Source organism: Rhipicephalus microplus, chromosome X (assembly GCF_043290135.1).
Source record: "Rhipicephalus microplus isolate Deutch F79 chromosome X, USDA_Rmic, whole genome shotgun sequence".
Lineage (NCBI taxonomy): Eukaryota > Metazoa > Arthropoda > Arachnida > Ixodida > Ixodidae > Rhipicephalus > Rhipicephalus microplus.
This window is the reverse complement of record NC_134710.1, coordinates 3,087,385-3,112,466: the sequence shown is the minus strand read 5'-3', so window position 1 is coordinate 3,112,466 and position 25,082 is coordinate 3,087,385. Positions and strand designations below refer to the sequence as shown.

The window sequence follows — 25,082 nt, the reverse complement described above, 5'->3', positions numbered from 1 at the left end:
CAATTTTTCGCCACTCACTAGAATAGATACCCCCTTCATAGGGGGCTCAGACCAGCAGCAGGCATTTCACGAGCTTCTTCAGCACATGCAAACACCTCCCGTGCTCACCCACTTCGATGAAGACGCGCCAACAATCCTACATACAGACGCTAGTAATCTCGGTCTTGGAGTAGTGCTCGTACAGTCACAGGACGACAACAAAAATGTGATCGCCTACGCCAGCAGGATGCTGTCCCGAGCAGAAGCTAACTACACTACAACAGAGAAGGAATGTCTTGCAATAGTGTGGGCAGTCCTGAAGTTTAGTCCATATTTGTACGGCCACCCATTCACCGTTATGAGCAACGACCACTCGCTCTGCTGGTTAATCAACTTGAAAGATCCATCTGGCGGTCCTGCACGCTGGAGTCTTTGGCTCCAAGAATTTGACTTCACTGTTGCCTACAAGTCGGGAAAACGACACACCCATGCCGACTGTCTTTCTCAGTCTCGACGACGACACAGCGTTTTGGGGAATTGTCGACACTGCCACCTTTTCTCAAAAGCAGCGGGACAACACTGACTGCCCATAAATTACCTAAAAAAACGAAAGAATAGTGTGCCGAAGTTGTTTGCGAGAGGGCTGGCGTCATACTGCTTGTCCAATAACGTCCTTCTTAAGGAGAACGTTTCACCCACCGGCAGCAGCTATACTTGCCTGTTGTTCCTTCTTCGCTTCGACGTGAGGAAGCCGCCCGTGACAAACCTACTGCTGGTCACTTAGACTACACAATAACCTTGGCAAATCTACTACTGCGCGAGACTTGCCGGGGTTGTCAACATGTCTAGATTGCCAGTGTCAGAAGCCACCATCCATCAAGCCAGCCGTCCTGCTGCATTGATTGATTGATATGTGGGGTTTAACGTCCCAAAACCACGATATGATTGTGAGAGACGCCGTAGTGGAAGGCTCCAGGAATTTCGACCACCTGGGGTTCTTTAACGTACACCCAAATCTGAGCACACGGGCCTACAACATTTCCGCCTCCATCGGAAATGCAGCCGCCGCAGCCGGGATTCGATCCCGCGACCTGCGGGTCAGCAGCCGAGTAACTTAGCCACTAGACCACCGCGGCGGGGCAGCCGTCCTGCTGCAGCCTGTCGGAGTGCCGACGACACCATTCGCACGAATCGGCACAGATTTTCGAGGTCCTTTCCCAACGTCTGCCAATAGAAGCAAGTGGACAATCGTCGCCACAGATTACCTAACCTGACACGTGGGACACGTGGTGACAGGTGCTGTGCAACGGGCAATGGCAATTGAAGTGGGGTGATTTTTCATCGAAGCAATCATTTTAAGAGACGGTACTCCCGCAATAGTCGTCACCGACAGAGTTACTGCGTTCATGGCCAAGCTTTTGAACAACGTTTTCTGTCTAAGTGGTACAGCTCACAGGAAGACGACAGCGTATCATCCCCAGAGCAATGGCCTCACCGAACGTCTCAACAAAACCCTGGCTGACATGATAAGCATGTACGTAGATTCAGAGCACAGAAACTGGGACGACATTTTGCTCTACGCCACATTCACGTACAATACGGCTCGTTTGGAAACCACTCGGAAGACACCATTCAGTGTCGTTTACGGACATGAAGTACATTAGACGCGATGCTACCTGATGAAAATGATGGCTATAATACGGAAGCCGAAGGGTTTACGCAGCGAGCAGAAGAAACCAGACAACTTGCCAGGTTCCGAATCACTGAGCAACAAGGCGACGATGCTAAACATTACAACCGCTGGCATAGAACTCTTATATACGACGTGGGCGACAAAGTGTGGGTCTCGACACCTATTCGTCGGCGCGAGCTCTCTGAAAAGCTGTTGCGAAGGTACTTCAGGCACTACACGGTTCTGCGACGCATCAGTGACGTCAGCTACAGGGTCGTTCCGGGCGGCATTCAGTGTTCGAGGCGCCGCAGACATTCACCAGAAATTGTCGACGCGCTTCGCATGAAGCCTTGCTTTCAGTGGCTCTCTGTGCAGTTTTGTTTTTTGCTTGCTTCCTGTACGTTTCACATGGGGGCGATGTTTTTATTTAAAGGGGGAATAATGCCACGCGTATGTGCCAGTGGTGGTGACAACGAAGAAGCGCGAGTGTCTTTGGCAGAGCAGAGAGACAAAAAAAACATTACAGGCTTTTCCTGTGATCGATAAAGCGTTTTTGTTCGTGGTTCTTCATGTGCTCATTGATCCCGCGTCTTCACAATATGTACAAATTTTGCACGCACAGAGATGTGTTGAAGAGTTCCAGATCTTTATATAACCCGTTGTTTGCACTTGCGCAATGATGTCAACAAGAACAGGAGTATTAGCAACACGAGAAGTGATAAGCTCATATGAAGCGTTGGCGCTCTCTGGGATGGTAGTCCTGGACACTGTTACGTTAATCATTTTCAGCGGAGGGCACCGAGCTACAATTTCCGTTTGCCCAACGTGACGGCTGTACTGTAAGAGCACATGTGCAATGTTTATAAAATTGGATATCCCCAGCACTGCAACCAAAATTGATGTTTCACGAACATTAGGGTCTATTTGAAAAGTGTTATCGAGACTTGGCGTAGCTTTGTGCTTGAACGCTTGATTGCCGCGCATAATGCTTGGGTTCGATTCCTGCTGGGACCCTGGCATTCATTCTTTGCATTCGTCGGGTCAGCGCTGCCAATGTCAGATTTTTCTTAACGCTCACACGATTAAATCAGACGTGTGTTGTCAACGTTCCTGAATAGATACTGTCAATCACCTGTGGCATATACCCGCTTACCTAGGAGTGGCGCACGCTCGACCGTGGGTATGTGCCACTGTCTGGCAAAAAGTGTTTGATGACGTACGTGCCAGGATTGTGACAATATTTATGTCTTGACTAGTACCTCATATTAGTCAAACTTCTTACCCTCCCGTACTAATTTTGGTTCACGCCAAGTTAAGGGATTAAGCACGATACAAACATACGCAGATAGACGCCAAAAGTGAAATGCGAAGCATTTTTTCGCCTTCGAAAAAATCCGTCAAATGGCAAAAGCTGCTGATGACGGCGTATTTAGCCACATCACATAATGTCCCGCCACATAAACTCAACAGTACACTCTTTTGGAGCAGAAGGTTGCACATGGTCCTGACAAAATATCTTATGTCGTTCTCGGCTCGCCTATCGAAAAAATGTATTCGTGTTCGTCAGTGACATGTGTAAAAGTGGCAAAATGCGGCAACGAAAATTGACGTGTCATACGTAGCGGGTTCGAAAGCGAGCGACAAAAGCTGTTTTGTGCATGGGCAGAGAAAGGGTGCCTGTTGTCGAGGGCTTGTGGCGCCACCGTGTCACCTTGGCGGTGGCCCCCCTTATCGGCCACTCAAAGGAGCTCGTCGACCACTCGACGTCCGAGGAGCGCCCACCATGCTTCGAATCGTACTTGTCGTGCTGGCCGCCAGCGTTGCGTTGGCAGGTAAGCTTTGGTTAGGCGGCGGCAACTCGTTGATTCACGCTTGCCTTGCAGGGAACAATCTCAACGACCAGGTGAACAAGTACATCCTTCCCGACCGATGTCGCGCGGGGCTCCAAGAGCAGCTCAACCTCGAACTGCACGCTAGCTTGGTCTACATGCAGATGGTAAGAGACGTCTACGCCTTGCAACAGAACGGGCACGCCCGAATCCGTGCGCAGATTTTATTGACATACAAGAAATGCCTTTCGTGTCATGTTCTGCATATCGTTGTACCGTGCACAGCTGTTAGATGCCCGCCGCGGTGGTTGCGGTGCTCGACGGCCGATCCGAAGGTCGCGGGATCAAATCCCGGCCGCAAAAACCGCATTTTCGTTGGAGTCACTTGGGGGCTACGTACTTGAGTGCACGTTGTGTGGTCGAAATTTTCGCAGCCGTCAACCACGGTGTCTTTCACAGTCATATCGTATCTTTTGGATGTTAAACCAGACTGTTATATATATATATATATATATATATATATATATATATATATATATATATATATATATATATATATGTGTGTGTGTGTGTGTGTGTGTGTGTGAGAGTGCGAGTGTGTGTAATAATAGTCTGGTTTAGTCTGGTTTAACATCTTCCCCATTCCACACACACACACACACACACACACACACACACATATATATATATATATATATATATATATATATATATATATATATATATATATATATATATATATATATATATATGGAGTGGGGAAGAAGTAGCTGTGGAAGGGGTGTTGTCTTATCTGCGTGTCTGCTTCCAATACAATACAATAAAATGCACTTAGTTTGCTCCCGCTGGCATGAAATAACCAGGTTTGCGCGAAACCTTCTTTTTTGATCCAGATAAGGAAAAAGAACAATCAATATGTTCATTGTAAATTATGTGTTGCCCATTGGGTTGGGGGGGGGGGGATAAATATGACGAACTGGATTGTGCGTTAGGGTAATTTCGTTAACTTCTTGGGGCAGTTTGCCTGATCCTTCTAGAAAATGTGGCTGCCAGCTGAAGGCGGGAAAGGCTACTTGTTCGTGAGAAATGCAGTAGAAAAGTAGTGCAAGAGCAAAGATAAGGATGCGTCTGTAGCTTGAGTGAAAAGAATTTCACTGCCTGGAATTAACGCTACCGGGTCACCGTCCACTACCAAGTAGTGGACGGTGACGTTCGTTTTTGCTTATATATGTTCTTTTCTGTCTTGACGGGTGGTGTCATGTACGTGTTTCAATTTGTCACAATTAGTTATGTTAGGTGCAAAGCAGCAGTCCTTTGACTAGCCTGTGTAACGTTGTCCCTCCACACGAGTGATGTCACGCTCCCCACGCAGTGCGCGCTGACGTCACTCTCTCCGTCGCCTGCCGCACACTCGCTCTGCTACTGTGACCACCGCTCGTTACACCACCTTCTCGTCGGGTCACGCGCAATAAACCTGATGCGCGCCTAACGTACGCGTTAAAACGCGTCTTTACGTGTCACCCCTCTTTCGCTTCCCGCTCTCCACCACTCGCAACGCTCGAGCTCCCATATAGTGGTAACACTCTTTGGGCTCGTTTATCTGCGATGGAGAGGGCGCCAGGAGACGACGCTCCTTTGCCCGCTGAAACGTCCGCCGATGCGACTGCGCTGCGTGTTTCGCACGCGAGCGATGGCGGTCGCAGCGATGAGTGGCAGCAGGACACGGGTTCATTTCGCATGCGCCACTTTTGCGAAGCGCTCGTTTCTGCGATGTGCCACGATGGTTGGGAAAAGCACCCGTCCCAATCGCGGGCTTGCGTGCGGGCTGTCAGGGAACTCCGCCAGACCGACCGAGTGTGCGCTTACCGGCAGGCTCTACGGCTGTTACGCAAACTTCTTTTCTCCAAGTTCACCTGTCTGAGTGCACGTAGCTTCACCAGCCGTCTACTTCTGTGCTCGATTTTGACGCGCCTAAGCCTCATTTATTTGTCACGTTTATTTGTGTCCATCTCTTATCCACGCAAGTCTTGTTGCATGCTCACAGAGGTGTTCAGGTAAAAGCAAAATAAGAAGTCGGCCTTTGTGGCTCACAGTGCTGTCGGTGGCTTTTGTGCTCGCTCGCCGCAATGCAGTGGTGCACCGTCCGGATAGGCAAGCCGATGTAATCTGACCAGTCGCCAATACTGTGGGTCACTCCTTGCACGCAAAAAGGGAAGTTCGTCCATTTTTGTGTGCATTCTAGCGAAGAGGTGGCGGCATTCGTTGTCACGTGGTCATTCAAAAGAAGAAAAAGCAAGCTGCGAAGGCGCTGAGTCAGAGTAGTACAAAAAGAAAAGAAAAGCAGCAACTTGTGGGGAGTGTCTGTAGTGTCCCCTGGTTGGTGCCGCCACGATTCGAAAAGAATGCTAAAAAACAAAATTATGCGTTTAAACAACTTGTCTGCTTTGGTAGAAGCGCCGTCGAGAACAACGACAGGCACAGAACGGCACTTCTGCACTGCCAGGGGAGAGAAGCTCGCAGCAACGAATGTCGTCTGCTACGAAAGCGAGTTCCTTCCAGCACGCGCGCTCACTTTCATATCCAAATTCAATTTTTTTGTTTACCAGGCGAAACTGTAGAGTTTCCAAGGCTAGAAGCCGTGAGAATGGCTTGACAAAGGCGCTGTTGACCCGTACATGTCCATGGCAGTAGCGCGGGAACGATAACAAATATACATAATACACAAACACGACATAAAACATGAACAATGCATACTGAGTCAATAATAATTTCCCAACTGATTATTCTACACCTATTATAAGAAATGGTTTTCCAAAAAGCAAAGCAATATACACCATGCATAGACCATCGAATACATTAAAATTTATAAGCATAAGAAAAGACATGTATACATTTACCTGAACACACATACATTCATATCGCGAGTACAACGCAAGATAACAAGATGTAACATGATAAAAGTTCTTTACAGTAAACTAAACTATGGAACAAAAATTTTACATGAACCATGGGAATAGTTTCTGCGCATGTTACGATGAAGCCAGAGGGCAGAAATGTGAGTGATGTTGTTGTAGGTTATTGTGCTTTCGTGCGTGTCAAGTGTTGTGGGAACATTGTAGGCCAAGGATTGGCATCTAGATGTATAGCGGAAACGTGGTACGAACCAAATATCTGTGTTTCTTGTGAGAATTGTACTGAGACGATGTTGAAGGCATGACAGTTATCTGATAAAGTTGGAGAGCTCCCCATACGAACAATAAAGTGTGGGCAACAGGTGAAATGTTTAAAGGCTGTTAGCTCGTACCTTACTGAATTCTTCGGGAGCTGCACGCGTCGTTTCGAACGGTTCAATATTTCCAATCTGGCAGACTATCCGTTTTTTGCAGGGTAGCAACTCGATTCATGTTTGCTTTGCTTGTAGTCGCCCATACCAGCCTGCAATACATTAGATGTGAACTAAATAGCTCACAATATATCTCAAGTTTGACATGGAGCGCCAAAATCCTACGGCCATGAGACATCACGCCAGTTACCGAAAAAAAAAAAGCCTTTTGCAAACAAAACTTACGCGTCAATGCCAGTCGAGGGAAAAACGAGCCCTTAGGTATACAGTTCTTTCCCTTATTTCATTAAACTAGGGTCTCGTACTGGCAGACTTGGTGTCATTAAGTTGTATACGAGGGACTATTAATCAGCTGCCCGCTCGTAATAAGTTCACGTGCTACGTGACGCCAAACATGCGCATAAAAGAGTGTTTCACAATCGTCCTTTGGCTTATAGATGGCACTGACTGACACTCCTACTTCTAAATTCACATATAAACCCAAAAATGTGGATGGAGGGAAGGCCGCTATAGTAGCTCAGTGGTTAGAGCATCGAACGCGTTATTCGAAGGTCGTAGGTTCGGTTCCTGCTCACGGCTGGTTATTTTTTCACCCACTTTTCTTTCTTCTTATTTACATTCCATTGGTTCTAATAACTTCCCCTATACAATCCTTGGCATTACTGTCTGTTAGATATCATTAATATTGTGTCAAAGCACGGAAGAACGAGCCCTTAGGTATACACTTCTTTACTTCTTTCCCATATATATATATATAAATATATATGTATATAAATATATATATATATATATATATATATATATATATATATATATATATATATATATATATATATATATATATATATATATATATATATATATATATATATATATATATATATATATATATATAAGGGAAAGAAGTGTATACCTAAGAGGGCTCGTTTTTCCGTGTTTTGGCACAATATAATGAGATCTAAACAGTCAATAGGTCGTAGGTTAAATTCCTGCTCACGGCAAGTTATTTTTCAACCAACTTTCTTTATATATATATATATATATATATATATATATATATATATATATATATATATATATATATATATATATATATATATATATATATATATATATATATAAACGTGTTTTATTGGTGTGATCTGCAAGTGCTCGGCATCAAGCGATTGAGTATTATTTAGATGCTTGACGACTTCGCATGAGTGGCTAAGGTACTCGGCTGCTGACCTGCAGGTCGCGGGATCGAATCCCGGCTGCGGCGGCTGCCTTTCTGATGAAGGCGAAAATTTCTTAGGCCCATGTGCTCAGATTTAGGTGCACGTTAAACCACCCCAGGTGGTCTAAATTTCCGGAGCCCTCCACTACGGCGTCTTTCATAATCATATGGTGATTTTGGGACGTTAAACCCCACAAATCAATTGGAGACTTCGCATGCTTCGCTTTCGTTTATTGCGTCGAGAAAGATACCTTCCCTCACATTACTGCATACAGCGACCAAATCCGCGTGATTATTACAGAACGCAACTGCAGTGATGAAGCCGTTATTAAAATAAGTTGGGAGTTCTGCGCCACATAAATCTTTACCCCCAAAGGTTATACACTCAAGCAAAGCGTTTTTATTAACACGACCAAGTATGGTATTAATTAGTTTCCACGTTTCACTTGAACGTTACCGATGTATGTGTTAAAAATCACAGCATGTCCACGGAGTGAATAATCATGAGTGGGCCGAAGCGTCCGTCCGTCCATCCGTACATGCGTCCAAGCGTAAGATCGCCTTCGACAATGCAGACGGCGCGCGAGTAACACCAACGAGACGCGAGCAGAGGAAGCCGAGCACAAGCGTCTTCAGCGCGCCTGTCACTCTGCTTCGTCCATGCCCAACCAATGATCGACCACGCACGGCGACTATCCAGGAGACTGAGAGGCACTAGTTCATCGCATACCCAAGCACAGCCCATGCACGTAGCAGTCAATCGGAGCGTAACGATACAGCACCATCTAGAATATCCTCACTCAACTGCAGTTAGTATGTACTTCAACGAGACAGTTCCGTCTATTGTACTGTTTGGGAGGTACTGCCTTCTTTTCTTTCTCGTCTCTTCTCTCTGTTGCGCGTTACACATGACAAGGTAAGAGTAAGAGGAGCTTCGCCCCTAAAACACTCTCATAGTAGACTTTTTTGGCAATTTTGCCCCAAGAGCGGAGCACGGCCGCTGTCGCACGAGCCCAAAACAAGTTCCTTGAGCAGTAACTGGACGCTGCGGTGAATATCGCCAGAGTTGTATAGAGCGGCAGAGCGTCTAGTGACGTGCCTGGCTTGCACGTGATGCCAGAGTCGGAGTCGAGCTGTGGACGCGCGCGCTGCGAGGAACTAGAGCTGTGCGCCGCCGCTCACCGCCGCTTCCGTTTCTACTCACGCCGTTCGCGCCGCTGTCGAATATCCGAGAGAGAGAGAGAGATAAAGATGCAAGGAAAGGCAGGGAGGTTAACCGGACGCACATCCAGTTTGCTACCCTGCACTGGGGAAGGGATGAAGGGGAGAAAAGAGGTTGCAGAGAGATGAGAAGGTACACACAATCACGAGCCCACTCGGGGAGCACACAGTCTACAGGCGGTCGCTCAGGTTTGTTGACTTTAAGTAAAGTAGCAGTGCTTTAGTCGCTTTCTGCGCAACTGAGGCAGATGCCCAAGGTCCTAGTATTTTCTGCACACAACATGGTCCGGGGTCAAGTTGATTCACAACCATCCGGAGCTGGCATCGCTCTGTGTCGTAGCAAGCGCAGCTGCACAGGACGTGTTCGATGGCCTCTTCAGCTCCGCAGTAGTCGCATGTAGGAGTGTCTGCCATACCAATGCGAAAGGAGTACACCTTTGTGAATGCAACACCCAACCAAAGGCGGCATAAGAGTGTCGCATCGGAGCGGGAAAGTTGTGATGGTAGCTTTATCTTGAGCGAAGGATCCAGTTCATAAAATTGACACCTTTGGAAGCTGGTAGACGACCAGAACGTGCGTGTAAGATCTCGAGCCAGCAGGTAAAGTTGTCTTGCTGCATCATTCCTTGATAGAAGAATTGGGACTACACGGGTTCCTTCTTGGGCTGAGCGGGCTGCATCATCGGCGAATTGATTTCTGGTAATACCGATATGTCCAGGCAGCCATTGATATATATCATGCCCTCGTGCTAGATCTTCATGATGGCAATGTCTTATTTCTTGTACCAATTCTTCATGACTCCTCCTATGCATGGCAGACTGCAAACTCTGAATCGCTGCCTTCGAATCACAGAATACGACCCATTTTCCTTGACGTTCTTGAACGAGATATTGTAAAGCAGCCCTTATAGCAGCAAGCTCTGATGCCGTAGATGTAGTCATGTGCGACAACTTAAATTTGATTGTCATTGCTGCAGCCGGAATTACACCGGCATCTGATGAGCTGCTGGACGAGACGGACCCATCAGTGTATATCTGCGTTCGGTCTAAGTACAACTCATGTAATAACAGCAGTGTGGCTTGCTTCAATGCTACTCTGGAGTGATTGCTTTTCTTTTTGATACCCAGAATTTCTAGACGTACTTGCGGCTGGCCGAGGCACCACAAAGGACATGCCATTCTCGTAGCTGGCGTACATCCTGATAAAATGCTGTTTAGGTGCTTGGCTATGACGTCTGAAAAAGTAGCACGTGGTCTTCCGGAGGGTAGAATATCCGAAAGAGACCATGTCGCTGCCGTGGCCGACGAATAATTGCGGCACACCGCCATTTTTCTTACTGAACCAAATTGATGAATCTAGGCACAAAATACATCACTTTACCTTCTTTTCTGCAACGTTTCCAGAGTGACTTTTCGACAGTACTGCAACTTTTTCACTTCTTTTATTTCTGCAAGACTTTTCAGAGCAGCGTCTGTGGTGCCGTTCTTGTGTCCGTGTTTGCATGCCCTTTCTATATGAAAGGCGTAAAACAGCTTCTGATGATACACAATTGAGTGTGTCATTCTATCTCAGTGTTTCTCGTACTTTTGACGTTCTTCCTGACGTTGGGATGGTGCTTCACGTGATATGATTAGGGCACATACTCTTGAATAGTCCATGCAGGAGAAATATCAATTGTAAATTGTTTTCTACCCTGCTTTGTCATGCATTGAACTCCCCCCCCCCCCCCCCTTGTTCAGTCCCACGGCTCGCGATGAACTTGTGATTTTGCTGCATTTTGTGAGTTTCTGATTTCGTAGGTAACAGAGTGTAGCCCATAAGCTAGAAATCCTGATAGACTAAATGCTTAGCCCTCACATATTACATACGTGTTTCATGAAGACTTGTCGAAGAGATATTGCCAGTAAGAATTTTAGTGAAGTAAGTGTAGTGGAGTGTATTGAAAATCAAAACTAAAGCAAGAGGCTCCTGATTATTTCATCCAGCTAACGGGCGAATTCTCTACAGCAAATGATGACGCAGCTCTTCATAAAAAAGGCCAACCGATGCGACGCTTTTTTGCACATTTTTGATTGCGAGAATACTAATATGGACACTCTCTGCAGGCTTTCATCATCCCTGTCGTGTTCCGTATAAATTCCGAACAAATACTATTCGTACTCAACCACAATATGCGGTTCCCACGGATAAAATGTCGTGAGCGCTAGCGAGAAACGCTGCTGAAGCATAGATAAAACAAGCTGCTCGTCTTCATCGTATGGAGGGCACATGCGATAACATCACTTCGCATGCGATGCCTACCGTCGATCAATCTTCGTCTGTGCAGGAAGACATGTCTGTTTTTTGCTAAATGAAGAAGTATGAAGAGATACTCAGGCAATAGGCTGTGTGGCACTACCTGCAACTGTGAACTTTGACTATAGGGGCATGGTTACCAGTGCTAGCGTGCTCGCTATTTCAGCACGCATCAGCAAACGGCTCGTTTACCCTTCTACACGCTATCGTTTCACTGCACAAATACTGCTCACCATACTTTCACGTACCAGCGTTTTGCAGTTTCGCGAGATCAGATCAATTGGAGTTAGCTGCAGCCTAGAGAGAGAGAGATAAAGATGCAAGGAAAGGCAGGGAGGTTAACCAGACGCACATCCGGTTTGCTACCCTGCACTGGGGAAGGGATAAAGGGGAGAAAAGAGGTTGCAAAGAGATGAGAAGGTACACACAATCACGAGCACACTCGGGGAGCACACACAGTCTACAGGCGGTCGCTCAGGTTTGTTGACTTTAGGTAAAGTAGCAATGCTTTAGTTGCTTTCTGCGCAACTGAGGCAGATGCCGAAGGTCCTAGTATATTCTGCACACAAAATGTTCCGAGGTCAAGTTGATTCAAAACCATCCGGAGCTGGCATCGCTGTGTGTCGTAGCAAGCGCAGCTGCACAGGACGTGTTCGATGGCCTCTTCAGCTCCGCAGTAGTCGCATGTAGGAGTGTCTGCCATACTAATGCGAAAGGAGTACACCTTTGTAAATGCAACACCCAACCAAAGGCGGCATAACAGTGTCGCATCGGAGCGGGAAAGTTGTGATGGTAGCTTTAGCTTGAGTGAAGGAACCAGCTCATAAAATTGACACCTTTGGAAGCTAGTAGACGACCAGAACGTGCGTGTGAGATCTCGAGCCAGCAGGTAAAGTTGTCTTGCTGCATCATTCCTTGATAGAGGAATCGGGACTTCACGGGTTGCTTCATGGGCTGAGCGGGCTGCATCATCGGCTAATTGATTTCCGGTAATACCGATATGTCCAGGCAGCCATTGATATACAATATCATGCCCTCGTGCCAGAGCTTCATGATGGCAATGTCTTATTTCTTGTAACAATTGGTCATGACTCCTCCTACGCATGGCAGACTGCAAACTTTGAAGCGATGCCTTCGAATCATAGAATATGACCCATTTTCCTGGAAGTTCTTGAACGAGATATTGTAAAGCAGCCCTTATAGCAGCAAGCTCTGATGCCGTAGATGTAGTCATATGTGACAACTTAAACTTGATTTTCATTGCTGCAGCCGGAATCACAGCGGCACCTGATGAGCTGCTGGACGAGACGGACCCATCAGTGTATATCTGTGTTCGGTCTAAGTACAACTCATGTAATAACAGCAGTGTTGCTTGCTTCAATGCTACTCTGGAGTGATTACTTTTATTTTTGATTCCCGGAATTTCTAGACGTACTTGCGACTGGTCGAGGCACCACAAAGGACATGCCATTCTCGAAGCTGGCATATATCCTGATGGAATGCTGTTTAGGTGCTTGGCTATGACGTCTGAAAACGTAGCACGTGGTCTTCCTGAGGGTAGAAGGGCCAAATGGTGGTCGGGGACACGGCTAGCATGTCGAATGTGTGCTCTGAGGCAATCCACAACTCTATATGTCCTCACCGGATGGTCTTTGGCCAGCATGATTGTGGCATAAGTAGAAGCGCATCGGGGCAGTCCTAGGCAGATACGCAGTGCCTGACCCTGCAAACTCTCCAATGAATGAGTGTTGGATTTGCAAGTGTTAGTCAGTACCGGCAAGCTGTAGCGCAATAGACCCAGAAATAGGGCCCTGTACAGCTGTAGCATGGAGGCCACATAAGTTCCCCATGCTTTCCCGCACATGAATTTCATTATATGCACAATAGATTGCAGTCTCTTCTTCAAGTACGCACAATGTGGGCCCCACGAAAGACTTCTGTCGATTATTATGCCCAGGAAACGATGCGTCCGTGCATATTTGACACTCTGCCCATTGATGTAAACAGGGTATGGCGTCATTGGTTTGCGTGTAAACGCCATCAACGCGCACTTCACAGTTGATATAGTTAGGCCTTGTTTCTGAAGGTAGGCTGTTGTTACGGTTGCTGCCCGCTGTATTCGTGCACGCACCTGAGGGTGAGTAACTGCAGCACTCCAGAGGCAAATATCATCGGCGTATATGGATAGGCACACCGACTTTGGCAGAACCTTCACCAGACCAATCAGGGCAACATTGAACAATGTGGGGCTTAAAACACCTCCCTGAGGTACTCCGCAGTAGGTGTAATGTTCAGCCGTTGTACCCTCATATGTTTGCACAAAGAAACCCCTGCCAGTGATATAACCTTTTATCCATTGAAACATTCGTCCACCAATGCCCATTGCTGCGAGAGAAGTGAGGATGGCATCGTGAGCTACATTATCATATGCACCCTTCACGTCAAGAAAGAGTGCCACTGATATGCGCTTGCGACTTTTTTCTTGTTGAACAAATGTCGATAAGTCAAGGACACAGTCGATGGAGGAGCGGCCCCGACGAAAGCCTGCCATGCAAGAAGGGTATTTGGTGTATCGTTCCAAGTACCACTCGAGACGAAATAGAACTATTCTTTCCATCACTTTTCCGAGGCAGCTTGCGAGGGCAATAGGGCGATACGCTGCAGCCTAAGTTCTTTATGAGGCTGAATGCTCCTATCACATGGTGTAAAATGTGTGAAGTCGTTGAAATGTTTTCTGACAGTGAAACTGCTGAAGTTGCCTCAAACGTTGCATGTTTTCTCTTCAAAGACCTCAGATGACAACTGTTTTGAAGTATCTGAAAGTTGATGACACTTCTGGTTCTGGACACTTGAGCCTCACCTTTTCAGGAATTTGAAAGTTGTAGCGAATTTCGCAATGTAGAGGCTCTCCTTCTTAATTTTTGGAACATTGTGCTTGAATGCCTATCAAATTATGCGCCCCTAGAATATATTAGATAGAACCCAAGATAGTCTTGGTACCATAAAGATATAATGAATCTCACTCATTGCATGAAATGCCTACGTAAGAATTGTCATTGATGAAGCTTCTACAATTATTGCATTTAAAATAAATTAGAAGCTAAAATGAAAGGCCAATAACAACTAATTTAACAATGACTTCGCTAAATTTACGAAAATAATTTATCCAGGGTGCAGAGTCTAGAGGCTTGCATCGTCTATAGCATCATCGTTTATTCTCGATGTCCAATCCTCCTCAAATCCTGAAGCTGCAGTATATGTCATTAATAATTATTTCGAATCGGTTTTTGTACCGATAACGGCAAGACTCCTTCATTTTCCGCGTGCACCAAACTACCTGTTCTTTCTATTCTTGAACTACGCTCCTCTGAATATTGATTGATATGTGAAGTTTAACGTCCCAAAAACACCATATGATTATGAGAGACACCGTAGTAGAGAGCTCCGGAAATTTTGACCTCCCGGGGTTCTTTAACGGGTACCCAAATCTGAGCACACGGGCCTACAACATTTCCGCCTCCATCGGAAATGCAGCTGCCACAGCCGGGATTCGATCACGCGACATGCGGGTCAGCAACCGAGTGCCTTAGCCACTAGGCCAGCGTGGCGGGATGTGCTCGCGGTAATTTCGCTAGCTACGCAAATACCAAACTTTGTATTACGTGACGTGAATAGATAACAAAGGTATATGACTGTTGCAAGCATGGTAGTCATGACATGCGTGTCATGTAAGGACATGACTACATGCGACACTCATGATGCGTTCGCGGCCTTTTGCTAGCTTCACATAACCAAATTTTGTATTAAGGGTCGTGAAGAGATTACGAAGGTATGTGACTGGTGCAAACACGATAATCATGACATGCATGTCATGTAACAACATGACTACATGCCACGCTCATGAAGCGCTCGTGGCCGTTTCGCTACCTTCACATGTACCAAATTTGGTGTTACGTGACGAGAATGGACGAAGAAGGTAAATGACACGTCCACACGTCATAATCATTATATTCGTGTCATGTAAAACATGACTACACGATACGCTTATACACTCAAAGGCAAAAGGGTGTGAAAAGCGTGTGTGGTTCGTTCTTTTGGGGACTAATGGGGCTGCCACAACCGTTAATCCTATTAAAGACTAACGGCACCGGGTCTAACAGTTAGTCACCTCAAGGGACTAACATTTAGTCTACACATTTACACCTTAGTGAGTAACCGTTAGTCCCACAGTTCACACCAAAGGACTAACATTTAGTCCTCACATTTGCACCTTATAGAGCAACTATTAATCCCCACATTTACACCTTACCGGGTAACCATTAGTCCTCACAGTTGCACCTTGCCGGACAAACCGTTGATCCACTCAAATACTCCAATCGGGTGAACTTTTGTTTCCAGTTCAAACATTGTTTTTTGTTTACTTTCCGCCAGGCCTAATACTTTTTCGCCTGTTTTTCTGCGCAGTGAGCAAGAAATTGCGCAGAAAAGAACACGCGAAAAAGTAGTTAGCCACCTATGTGTAACTGCTTTCACAGTCACGGCAACAACAAAAGACAAAAGTGAGACATCGAAATCTTTTATTTTTCTACATACACATGAAGTTTCTCCATTCTGCTAAGTGAATTCATGGTGAAGTGTACAAGTCCAGTCTAGCTGCCACATCTTGTTCCCTCCTTGTTGAGCTCCTCCGACGGAAGCGATAGATGACAGCCATTGCTGACGCCAGCGCACGCAGACTTCTGGCTGTTGTGTTCCCACTGCTGCACGTACAATAACAAAGTAAAAATAGTTAGGCACACGTCACAGATGAAGATGCACGCATATACCAAGTACGTGCACGTTAATATAAAAACAATCGTTAAAATATGACACACAAATAACTTTACCTTCACATATCGCACAGTCCTTCTGAAGCTGCTCTGACGAAAGAGATGGATGATGGGCATCACAGACGCCAGCGCACAGTATTCAGCACGCTTTGTGCCCATGGCTGCACAATAAGTATGTAAAAGAGTGAGTCACACGTGACAGAGGATGAATACAAATGCATATGAGAAATACGCGCATGGTGAAATGAAAACATATGTGAGATATGACATGCTAATAATTTCACCATGATGTCACACATCGTCAAAGACTCATTTCGATCCCCGTAGCGCAACTGCTTAGAAACGGCGGCCGCAGTCACAACTCCGCGAACCACCGTGCCGCTAACAAGTCGGCGAGTCCTAAGCGAGCGACGTTGTTCAGCTCGAGCAAGCGAACGCGAGACCAAACACGGCACTGAACGAACAGCGTCGAGCTGGTTTGGAGCTAGCGCCGAAGAAATCGACGGTAATGCGGCCCTTTTCCATAAAATTGAGCAAGTGCAGCGCGCAAACTCGAGTCCGCCGCCGCGGCCAGCGGACGGCTCCGAGCTGCTTGCAACCGACCGGCGGGAAAGCCAACTGTAATGGCGACCAATTGTTAGTGAGTTCCAACGCTAGCGAAAGCCCCGCCAGCCCGCGCTGGTGCACTTAAAGCGCGCGACACACTACATCCAAGCTCTTTACGAGAACCCGCAACGTATTTTTGACGACTCCCAACACAGCGACGAGGTCTCAGCCCAATATCGTCCGCACGGAGCTCATCGCCGCGGCGAAGACAGGCGAGCACTCGGAGGCCGACGGCAATGGTCGGCTATTTCCAGGCCGTTGCAAAGCACAGGCGAACTGAAGACGCCGAAACTGACCTTCGCGATGCATTTCGTGCGTGCGATATACATACAACACGACCAAGCCCGTTGCCGGCAAGCGCGATCCGTATCAGACACGTGACAAGTAGAGTATAAAAAAGAACGATAACCTACTTGCCTTAGAATAGAGTGCTATTATCTGCCCTGAGTCGGACTGAAGTATATATCCGATATGCCTGTTCTTCTCGGCTGCCATATTGGCCTTACCAATTAACTGTTGCTGTCGTGTGTTGGTCGTGACTATCTTGAAGCCAGAGATATACAGCGCGGCGAGGTGACCTGTCGAGGCTTGTTCCAGACTTCATGTGTGCAGCGAAACGCTAAAGCAGCAGCCCACGCTCATCCAGGCGTACACACAAGCACCACGTCGTAATTCTTAGATCGTCGAATCCAGGCGGCCGTGGTCGAGCACTCCGAACGCGACGCTACGCGACCGCCGCCGGCAAAATACGGGGAAAGACTAAGCCAGCAGAGGAGGAGAAGTACATGTGTTCTGTGGAGAATGAGGGTTAGTCACCTTGGCAACGCTTTTAGCGCTGCCACCAATGCCCGGGTGGTTCACCCCAGTGGAGACGAAGTGGTTTCGCGCCGCACCATTCTCTCTGTGGTTGCTCCTCAACGGTCTATCCGTTCATCAGGCGCGCCCATTGGGCTCTGTTACTCCTTTTTGGGGTAATTTGGCCTTGGAGTGTAGCGTGCTCACGACCATTTCTAGACGTACACCAAATTTAGTATTATGTGACGCGAATAGACGACGATGGTTTATGACACGTCCCAAAATAATAGTCATCACATGCGTGTCATGTCGCCTGTCTACTTGCTACAATCATGATGCGCTCGCGGAGGTTTGGCTAGCTTCATATATTGCAAAGTTCGTATTACTTCACGTGAACGAAGGACGAAGGTATGTAACTGCAGAAAACATGATAATCATGAGATGCGTGTCATGTAGGAACATTACTACATGCCACACTCATGATGCATTGACGGTCGTTTCGCTAGCTTCACATATACTAAATTTTGTATGACGGGACGCGAACGGATGACAAAAGTAAATTACACGTCCAAATATGATACTCATGACGCGTGTGTCTTGTAAAACATGACTACAAGCTAGGTTCATAGTGCGCTCGCGGTTCGTTCACTAGCTTCACATATACTAATTTTGGTGTTACGTGATTTCAATGGATGACAAAAGCATATGACATTTGCAAACATGATAATCACGACATGCGGGTCATGTAAGAACATGAAAAGCTACGACGCTCTTGATGCACTCGCGGCCGTTCCGCTAGCTTCACATACACTAAATTTGGCATTACGTAACGTGCATGAATGACAAAGGCAAATGACACGTCCACACATGATAATTGTGATATGCGCGCCATGTAAAACATGACTATGTGCTACGCTCATGGCACACTCGCGGCCGTTTCGCTAGCTCCGCATTTACCAAATTCGGTATCACGTGCCGTGATAGACGACGTAGGTAAATGACATGTCTAAACACGATAATCATGACATAAAAGTCATTTACGGCATGATTCACATCCGCCTCGTAACGTTGTGCTGATTTTAAAGTGATGTTTCAGCCTTTCTCATTCGTGCCTCGCATATCTTCGATTACCACTGTATACGTGAAATCTGCCAACTTTTTCATCGAGCAGCCGGGGCAGTAGTAGCTAAACATCCTTCTCTTTAGGACGCCAAGATGAAGTATTTCTGCAATAAGCATTAGAAGAGCATTCTTTGGGAATAAATTGCCGAGCTGCTTAAAGAAGTCGCATACTTCCATAAAGTCAAAGTCGTTGTCGCTTGAACTGGCCATTGTTGGGACTCTGGGTCCTGCCGGTCTCGTTTTCGGTAGCTGGCCTCGTCGCAGGATCCATCGTCCAACAATTCAGCGAGAAGAAGCGCCCGAACGAACAACAGAGATTTATTTACATGTGGAGAAGTGGTCAACTGACCCAAAGAGAGAAGAGTGAGTGTGATACAAAACGTCTTCGGCATTTTATAGCGCCACGTTGTTGACACTGGGCGCCTTGTCCGCATCGTCAGCCAATACGGTGTCCCCGGCACCTCGGCCACGAGGGAGGGGGAAACACCTCTCACAACACATGGAGTGGCACAACCTAACACGGAGTCCATATATGGTCACGGCGCCCTAAAATGTTACCAAACATGGTCACGAACGCACAGCAAAGTCCGGAGTTCTCCCGGTGAGAGGAGGAGCCTGAATGGGGAGGTGGGGGTAGACGACCCCGTCGGTCAAGAACCGGTTCTCCCCCATACTCTACTTGCTTGGTTCCCTAGGGCCGGTCGTAACACCATGTTCACTGCTGAACTCAAAGCGCCCCTCTTTTTCTTTCGTTTCTCTCGACGAGGTTTCCACTGGAATCGTGTGCGCTTGCCTTTTTATTTTATTTCAGTGTTTTTCTTGCTTTTTTCAGCAAATTTTGCTGGTTTAACAAAAAGTAGGACTTGGTGACACGTTGCATACCTGACACGAATGAGAAAGCAAGGGCGGGCGATATGACAGTCGGCTTGAGAAGTAGCATTCCACGCAGACCACTGAAAAAGAATTTTGTGGTGTGACTCAACAAGGAGGGCGTGCGAAGCGTGCTGTCACAGTTTGGGGAAATAAGGCATTCACAAGCAGTCTTTTATTTTTTGTTCTCCCTTCAACAGGCCACATATATCTCACTCAAGCCCAGGTTCACTTGTCCGCGTCCTCTGCGGTGCTTTTTTAGAGGCTGTCGACAGGTCTTTACCCCCTGGCCAGGTGCTCTCCGTGACACTCAGTGCCAGAATGCATGGCTGGCTGAGCAAACATAGGTGTTCGGTCATGAGCACAACATATACTGGGCTAATAACGAAGAATAGCTTTTGATTTCAGGCACCAGCACAGCAACAAATGCCTATTGCCATGAACCTAAAATACCCGGCTGCAGGCCTTCAATATATTTTACGCGAAATTGCTAAATCGTCTGGCAATAGTGAGCCGGTGCCGTCTAGGTTGTGTCAAGAAGTTGCGGCGTTCTCATAGATTGCATGTGTTGCTGTAGTACATTGCGGTTGAATTTTATGTTTCGGCACTCCAGTTTAGCAGCTCGTGATCGTATGAAAAGTGGCACAATCGGTACGCTTTGCAACTGCCGGTCACGTAGTATTGTCGTCCCTATAATGTATTGGCATGTAAAAACAATCTCGACTTCCTGCCACACGTCAGCGAAGATGCTTCAGCCAGTCTGTGCACCTTGGTGTCGTCGCACTAGCTCGCGAAGCCATGTACAACGGTTCTATCAAGGCCGCCGTCGGTAGCTGCGAACACCTATGATTTGAAGTACTATCAGCGTCAAAAGAAACGCGAACAGTGGCAAATACAGTTTGGTAGCACTACGCATACGTGCGCCTGTCAGTGATGATGGCTGCACGGCGTCAGTGCGACGATTTCCGCATTTCATTTGCTGCGTCACAAGAACAATGGCAGCCGCAAGCCGTAGTGCCTGTCGACTGCGGTGTCTCGTCGCAGTTCTGTCTAAACACTCTCTGAGCGCAATAAAGAAATCAAGCATAAACATATTGGGATTATGTGAAACGTCACTCTTCATTCGTCTGGATATTGAACACCGATGCTTCCATACATGTATTTCCTGACGAACGAGCACACAGCACTCGATGACACTTGCTGTGCCCGTCGCTCTGCGCTACGGCAGTAACGCTAATAGTTTCAGTCGACGAGTGACAACGTAACTTTACTGGCATGTTACGATTCATCGTTCACGCAATGTAAAAGTGGCGAAGCAACATCATAAAATGTGTAGGCGACTCTGCTAGTTAAGAACGAAGGCTGACAAGAACGACAAAGACGAAGCCTTTACACAGGACCTTCTAAAGTAACAACGTTGTGGTCATATTTCTTACTTCATCCGCCTATAAGTGGAATCGGTAATCTTGACATCGCACTTCAGTATTTCGCTTGTTTTTGTTTTGTTTTTTCTACCTTGTGAAAGCCATCAAGTGGCATCAAATTTATGGGGAGATTAGTGGGGAGGTGCCATGTTTCACACAAAGGGGCAATTGAACAGAAATTTTTTGTGGTTGAAAATTCTGGCAATCGATTCATTGCACGGGAATAAACTAGCACAAAAAAAGACGATGCCGTCATGCCGATCCCGCTCTTGTAAAGTAAAGTTCCTGTTTGTACACAAATGCTTTTTCGGCGCAAGCTGCACATGCTACAGCTCATATTTATTGGATGTAGAAAGAAGTTTAGCGTATGCATTCATCAGTGCTACATCATTTATCTCACTCAACAGCTCTCGCCTGAGCAGAATGCTTCTGCGATTCGATCCGAACATCAACAAAAGATACGCCTTGTATCATATGAACGTACAGTCACCCAAATCTTTAACTATCATGCATGAGCGGCAATGTTTTTTCTGTGTATCTTCACTGTATGACAATTAAATTCCGAAAAGGGTGCGGACAAATGCATGCCACCAAATAATTTTGTAGCTTCGTTCCATCATATGGCTCTGACAGACAAAAGTCACCGCTGAACGATAAGTAAAAACTTTGGGCGGGTCTTCCTTCTTTTCTTCCCTATAGCTCACTTCACTTTGATTGCCAAAGAGAACAAGAGTTGCGGCATTTGATGACAATGAATCAAAAGAATGATAACAGGCTGCTGCCTTCACGACGGAGTAAACAAAAACATGTGCTCCGGGCGGCCGGGCGCCGTGCGTGTCGTCTGCTCCGCCTGACACAACCAAGATGGAGCCACCGAAGGCGCACAAGATGGCGCTACTAATTTCGAATAAGGTATATTGAATGTCACTGCGCTCCGACGGCAAAGACGTGTTGTGTGAAATGTTGTGATACTTCCGCTTTCCTACTCATCACTACAGCATTTATGGACGCAAATTTCCTATAAAGTAAGAATTGCTGCGTAGTTCCAGATCTGGGCCACACAAAAGTGCTTATACAGCAGCCAAAGAATAGGGACAATGAGCGTATCACGTACACCATGCTGCCTACCGTTGGTGAAACTCTGCCCGAGGTGGTTTACTGAATCATTGCAAAACCTAAGAGGCTTACTATTTAAGGTGGAAGCTTACAAATCCCAGCATCAGAATAGAGGTAGACCATTCGCAAAATTCGGATGAAGAGTGTCCTCACACATAATCAAGGGCGAAGCTTACCGCTCCGGCTTTTTATAAAAACTTTTATTGTGACTCGTACAGGTACAAAAATTTAGGTATAAGTTTTGCGAGGTGTATATACTGCTGGGCTGATAGAAAACTCGTTCATCGTCCCGAAGTTAAATCGCTGAAAGCAAGAGCAATAATTCAGAGAAACGTGGTAAGTTCTGCGCAAAAGACACCTGCAGTTCTTAACTAGCTGGAACAGCTGTCGGATAAAACCATACCACAAGCTTTTTCTTTTGCTTCTTCATAACCTCCTATACGATCGCGCAACAAAAAGCCCGAACAAAACTAAAAGTGAGTGCACACGCTGTTTATTTGCGATGAGATTCACGTTACACTTAGTTCATTCAGTGTACAGACGCGTAAAAGTCAAGCTGCCTTTGATGACGGACCTCGCAGCGCAAGGGCGCCTAAGGAAGGATACTTGAAGCAAAGCATGACTTTTCGATAACACTGAAAACAGCGCTTAACCAGCGCCTTCCGAGGGCAACACTGCCCGCCAGGTCGGCGGTCGTCGCGCAACAGCAACGATACCAGCGGCTCATGTGAAACGAGCGCGCGAACTGCTGCCGCATGTGAAACAGGCTTGACCCGGCCGTCGCTGGCGTTGCGAGGGTTAGCGAAGCCAAGCGCGTCCGCGTATGGTGACGTCATTTACACGAGTAAACGCTACTCCGAGTTGCGCTTCAAATCAATTTGAATGCGAATGCATTTCTTTGTCGGGCTACAACACTTCTAGTACACTCTAGTCGGGCTATGTCAGGCGTCCGCGGGACCCATGGAGGAAGGAAAAATATCTATCTATCTATCTATCTATCTATCTATCTATCTATCTATCTATCTATCTATCTATCTATCTCCCATTAACTTGGAGTAAACAAAAATTAGTGTGGGACAGTACGATGGTTAGATGAATATGACGCTCTGGTCAAGAGATGAATAATGTCACAATCCTGTCACGTACGTCGTCAAACACTTTGCCCCAGACAGTGGCACATACCTGTGGTCGGCATGCGCCACTGGTATGCGGGTGTGGGTCACAGGTGATTGCAACTTTGTATCCATTCAGAGACGGTGACAACGCACATGGCTAATGTCAACGCGTGAGTTTTAAGAAAAAACTGACATCGGCAGCGTTGACCCGACGAATGCAAAGAATAATTGTAACGGTGCCAGCCTGATTCGAAGCCCCACATTCTGCGTGGCAATAATGTATTCTACCACAGAGCCACGCCAGGTCTCCGAACTATTTTTAAATAAACCTAACCAGCAGCAAGTTTCAATGGATCAGTGATCTTTTTATTATTCTTTTTTTTTCTTTCGTCTTATAAATGTGTACCGCTATGTATAATGATGCCAAAAGACCACATACTTTCAAGCCATTTCCTCGCGACAGCGACAAACGACAGCGACTAGCGACAAGATTCGCTGTCGCGGAGGCCCACCGTCGCCGCCGCATGTCGCGTCGCGCGTTTCTGGAAAATTAGAAAAGAATGCTTGTCGCCCAGAAGACACAATGGTGATTTTAGGCGTTATGGCTGCGCCCTTAGTCCTTGCTTCAGCTGAAATTTACTCGTGATGCTTGTTATCGACGCTTATTTCAATTAATGCAAGGTATCGATACCAGTTTTACATTCTCATCTCACGCTGAGAGTGAGAAAGTGGCCGTATTTTGTCATAAATCTCGTGATCCAAGGTTTTTTTCGATGTCTCGACGGTAGCTTGCGACAATTTGGTCACTTGCTAGTACTTGCTACGATGCGAAATTTTCGTGTGCAGTGTGTCGTAGCCGTTGTAGCGTATGCTTCTGGGAAGCCTGCCGAGGTTAAAGCAAACATTGTTTGAGAAAAAAGAAGGTCGCGAAATGCTTTTGTGGCTTCCTTATGTCACATAAAGTAGTAATAAATTTGACATGTTGTCATCGACTAACTTTAGGGATCAGCACTGGAGATTCCGTGGTGCCCTGGCAGTCAAAGTGCGCACTTCTCAGCCGCCCACGCAGGCGAGTGGTGGCTGATAGAGGCGGCGCGGGTGCGCAGCGCCGAAACAAAATGAAACGGTGCTGGTGGTACTGCTGGTATTCAAGTGCGACAGTAGTTAGAAATGAGGGAAGACGTATCCCTGTACGTTTTCCCTTCTTAATTATATCCACGCGTCGAAGGCTGATGCACAGTGTTGCTTGATCTTTTGGCACAAAACTGTTCAAGTTCAGCACAGAACTGCGCCTTCTCAACTGGAGTGGGTTCGTACGTTTTCGAAGATATGAGAGCGCGTTGAAATATTTATTGTGCTTCACCCACCACCGTTCTCACTATTTTAAAGTAATTGGCAGCACAGTGACCAAAGTAACTACAGTGGTCCTAGCGTATGCCCACGCCTACGCGTTAAAAGCGTCTAGTTACGCCCGGTGGAAAAAAAGAGTGCACCCTGCACCCCGCCGTATAGTCTGGGCTCCTGCTCACATGGTACTTGAAGGGAATGAGGCAGCTGACGCCGCCACCTGCGTGCTCTCTCACCGGGCATTCCCGCTCACCTCCCCCGATCAGGAGGACCTTGAATTCAATCCGGCGAATTCATTCCAA

At 46.7% G+C, this 25,082-nt stretch overlaps 1 protein-coding gene across 1 annotated transcript in view; it reads left to right on the top strand.

The window, feature by feature from the left end:
• Window positions 1-3,327: 3,327 nt before the first annotated feature.
• LOC119175619 (soma ferritin) overlaps window positions 3,328-25,082 on the top strand; it is a 44,556-nt gene continuing 22,801 nt past the window's right edge. Inside the window, exons 1-2 of the mRNA XM_037426521.2 lie at window positions 3,328-3,483; window positions 3,535-3,647. Coding sequence (XP_037282418.1) covers window positions 3,435-3,483; window positions 3,535-3,647 — 162 coding nt within the window. The 5' untranslated portion in view covers window positions 3,328-3,434. The remainder of the gene's footprint in view (window positions 3,484-3,534; window positions 3,648-25,082) is intronic.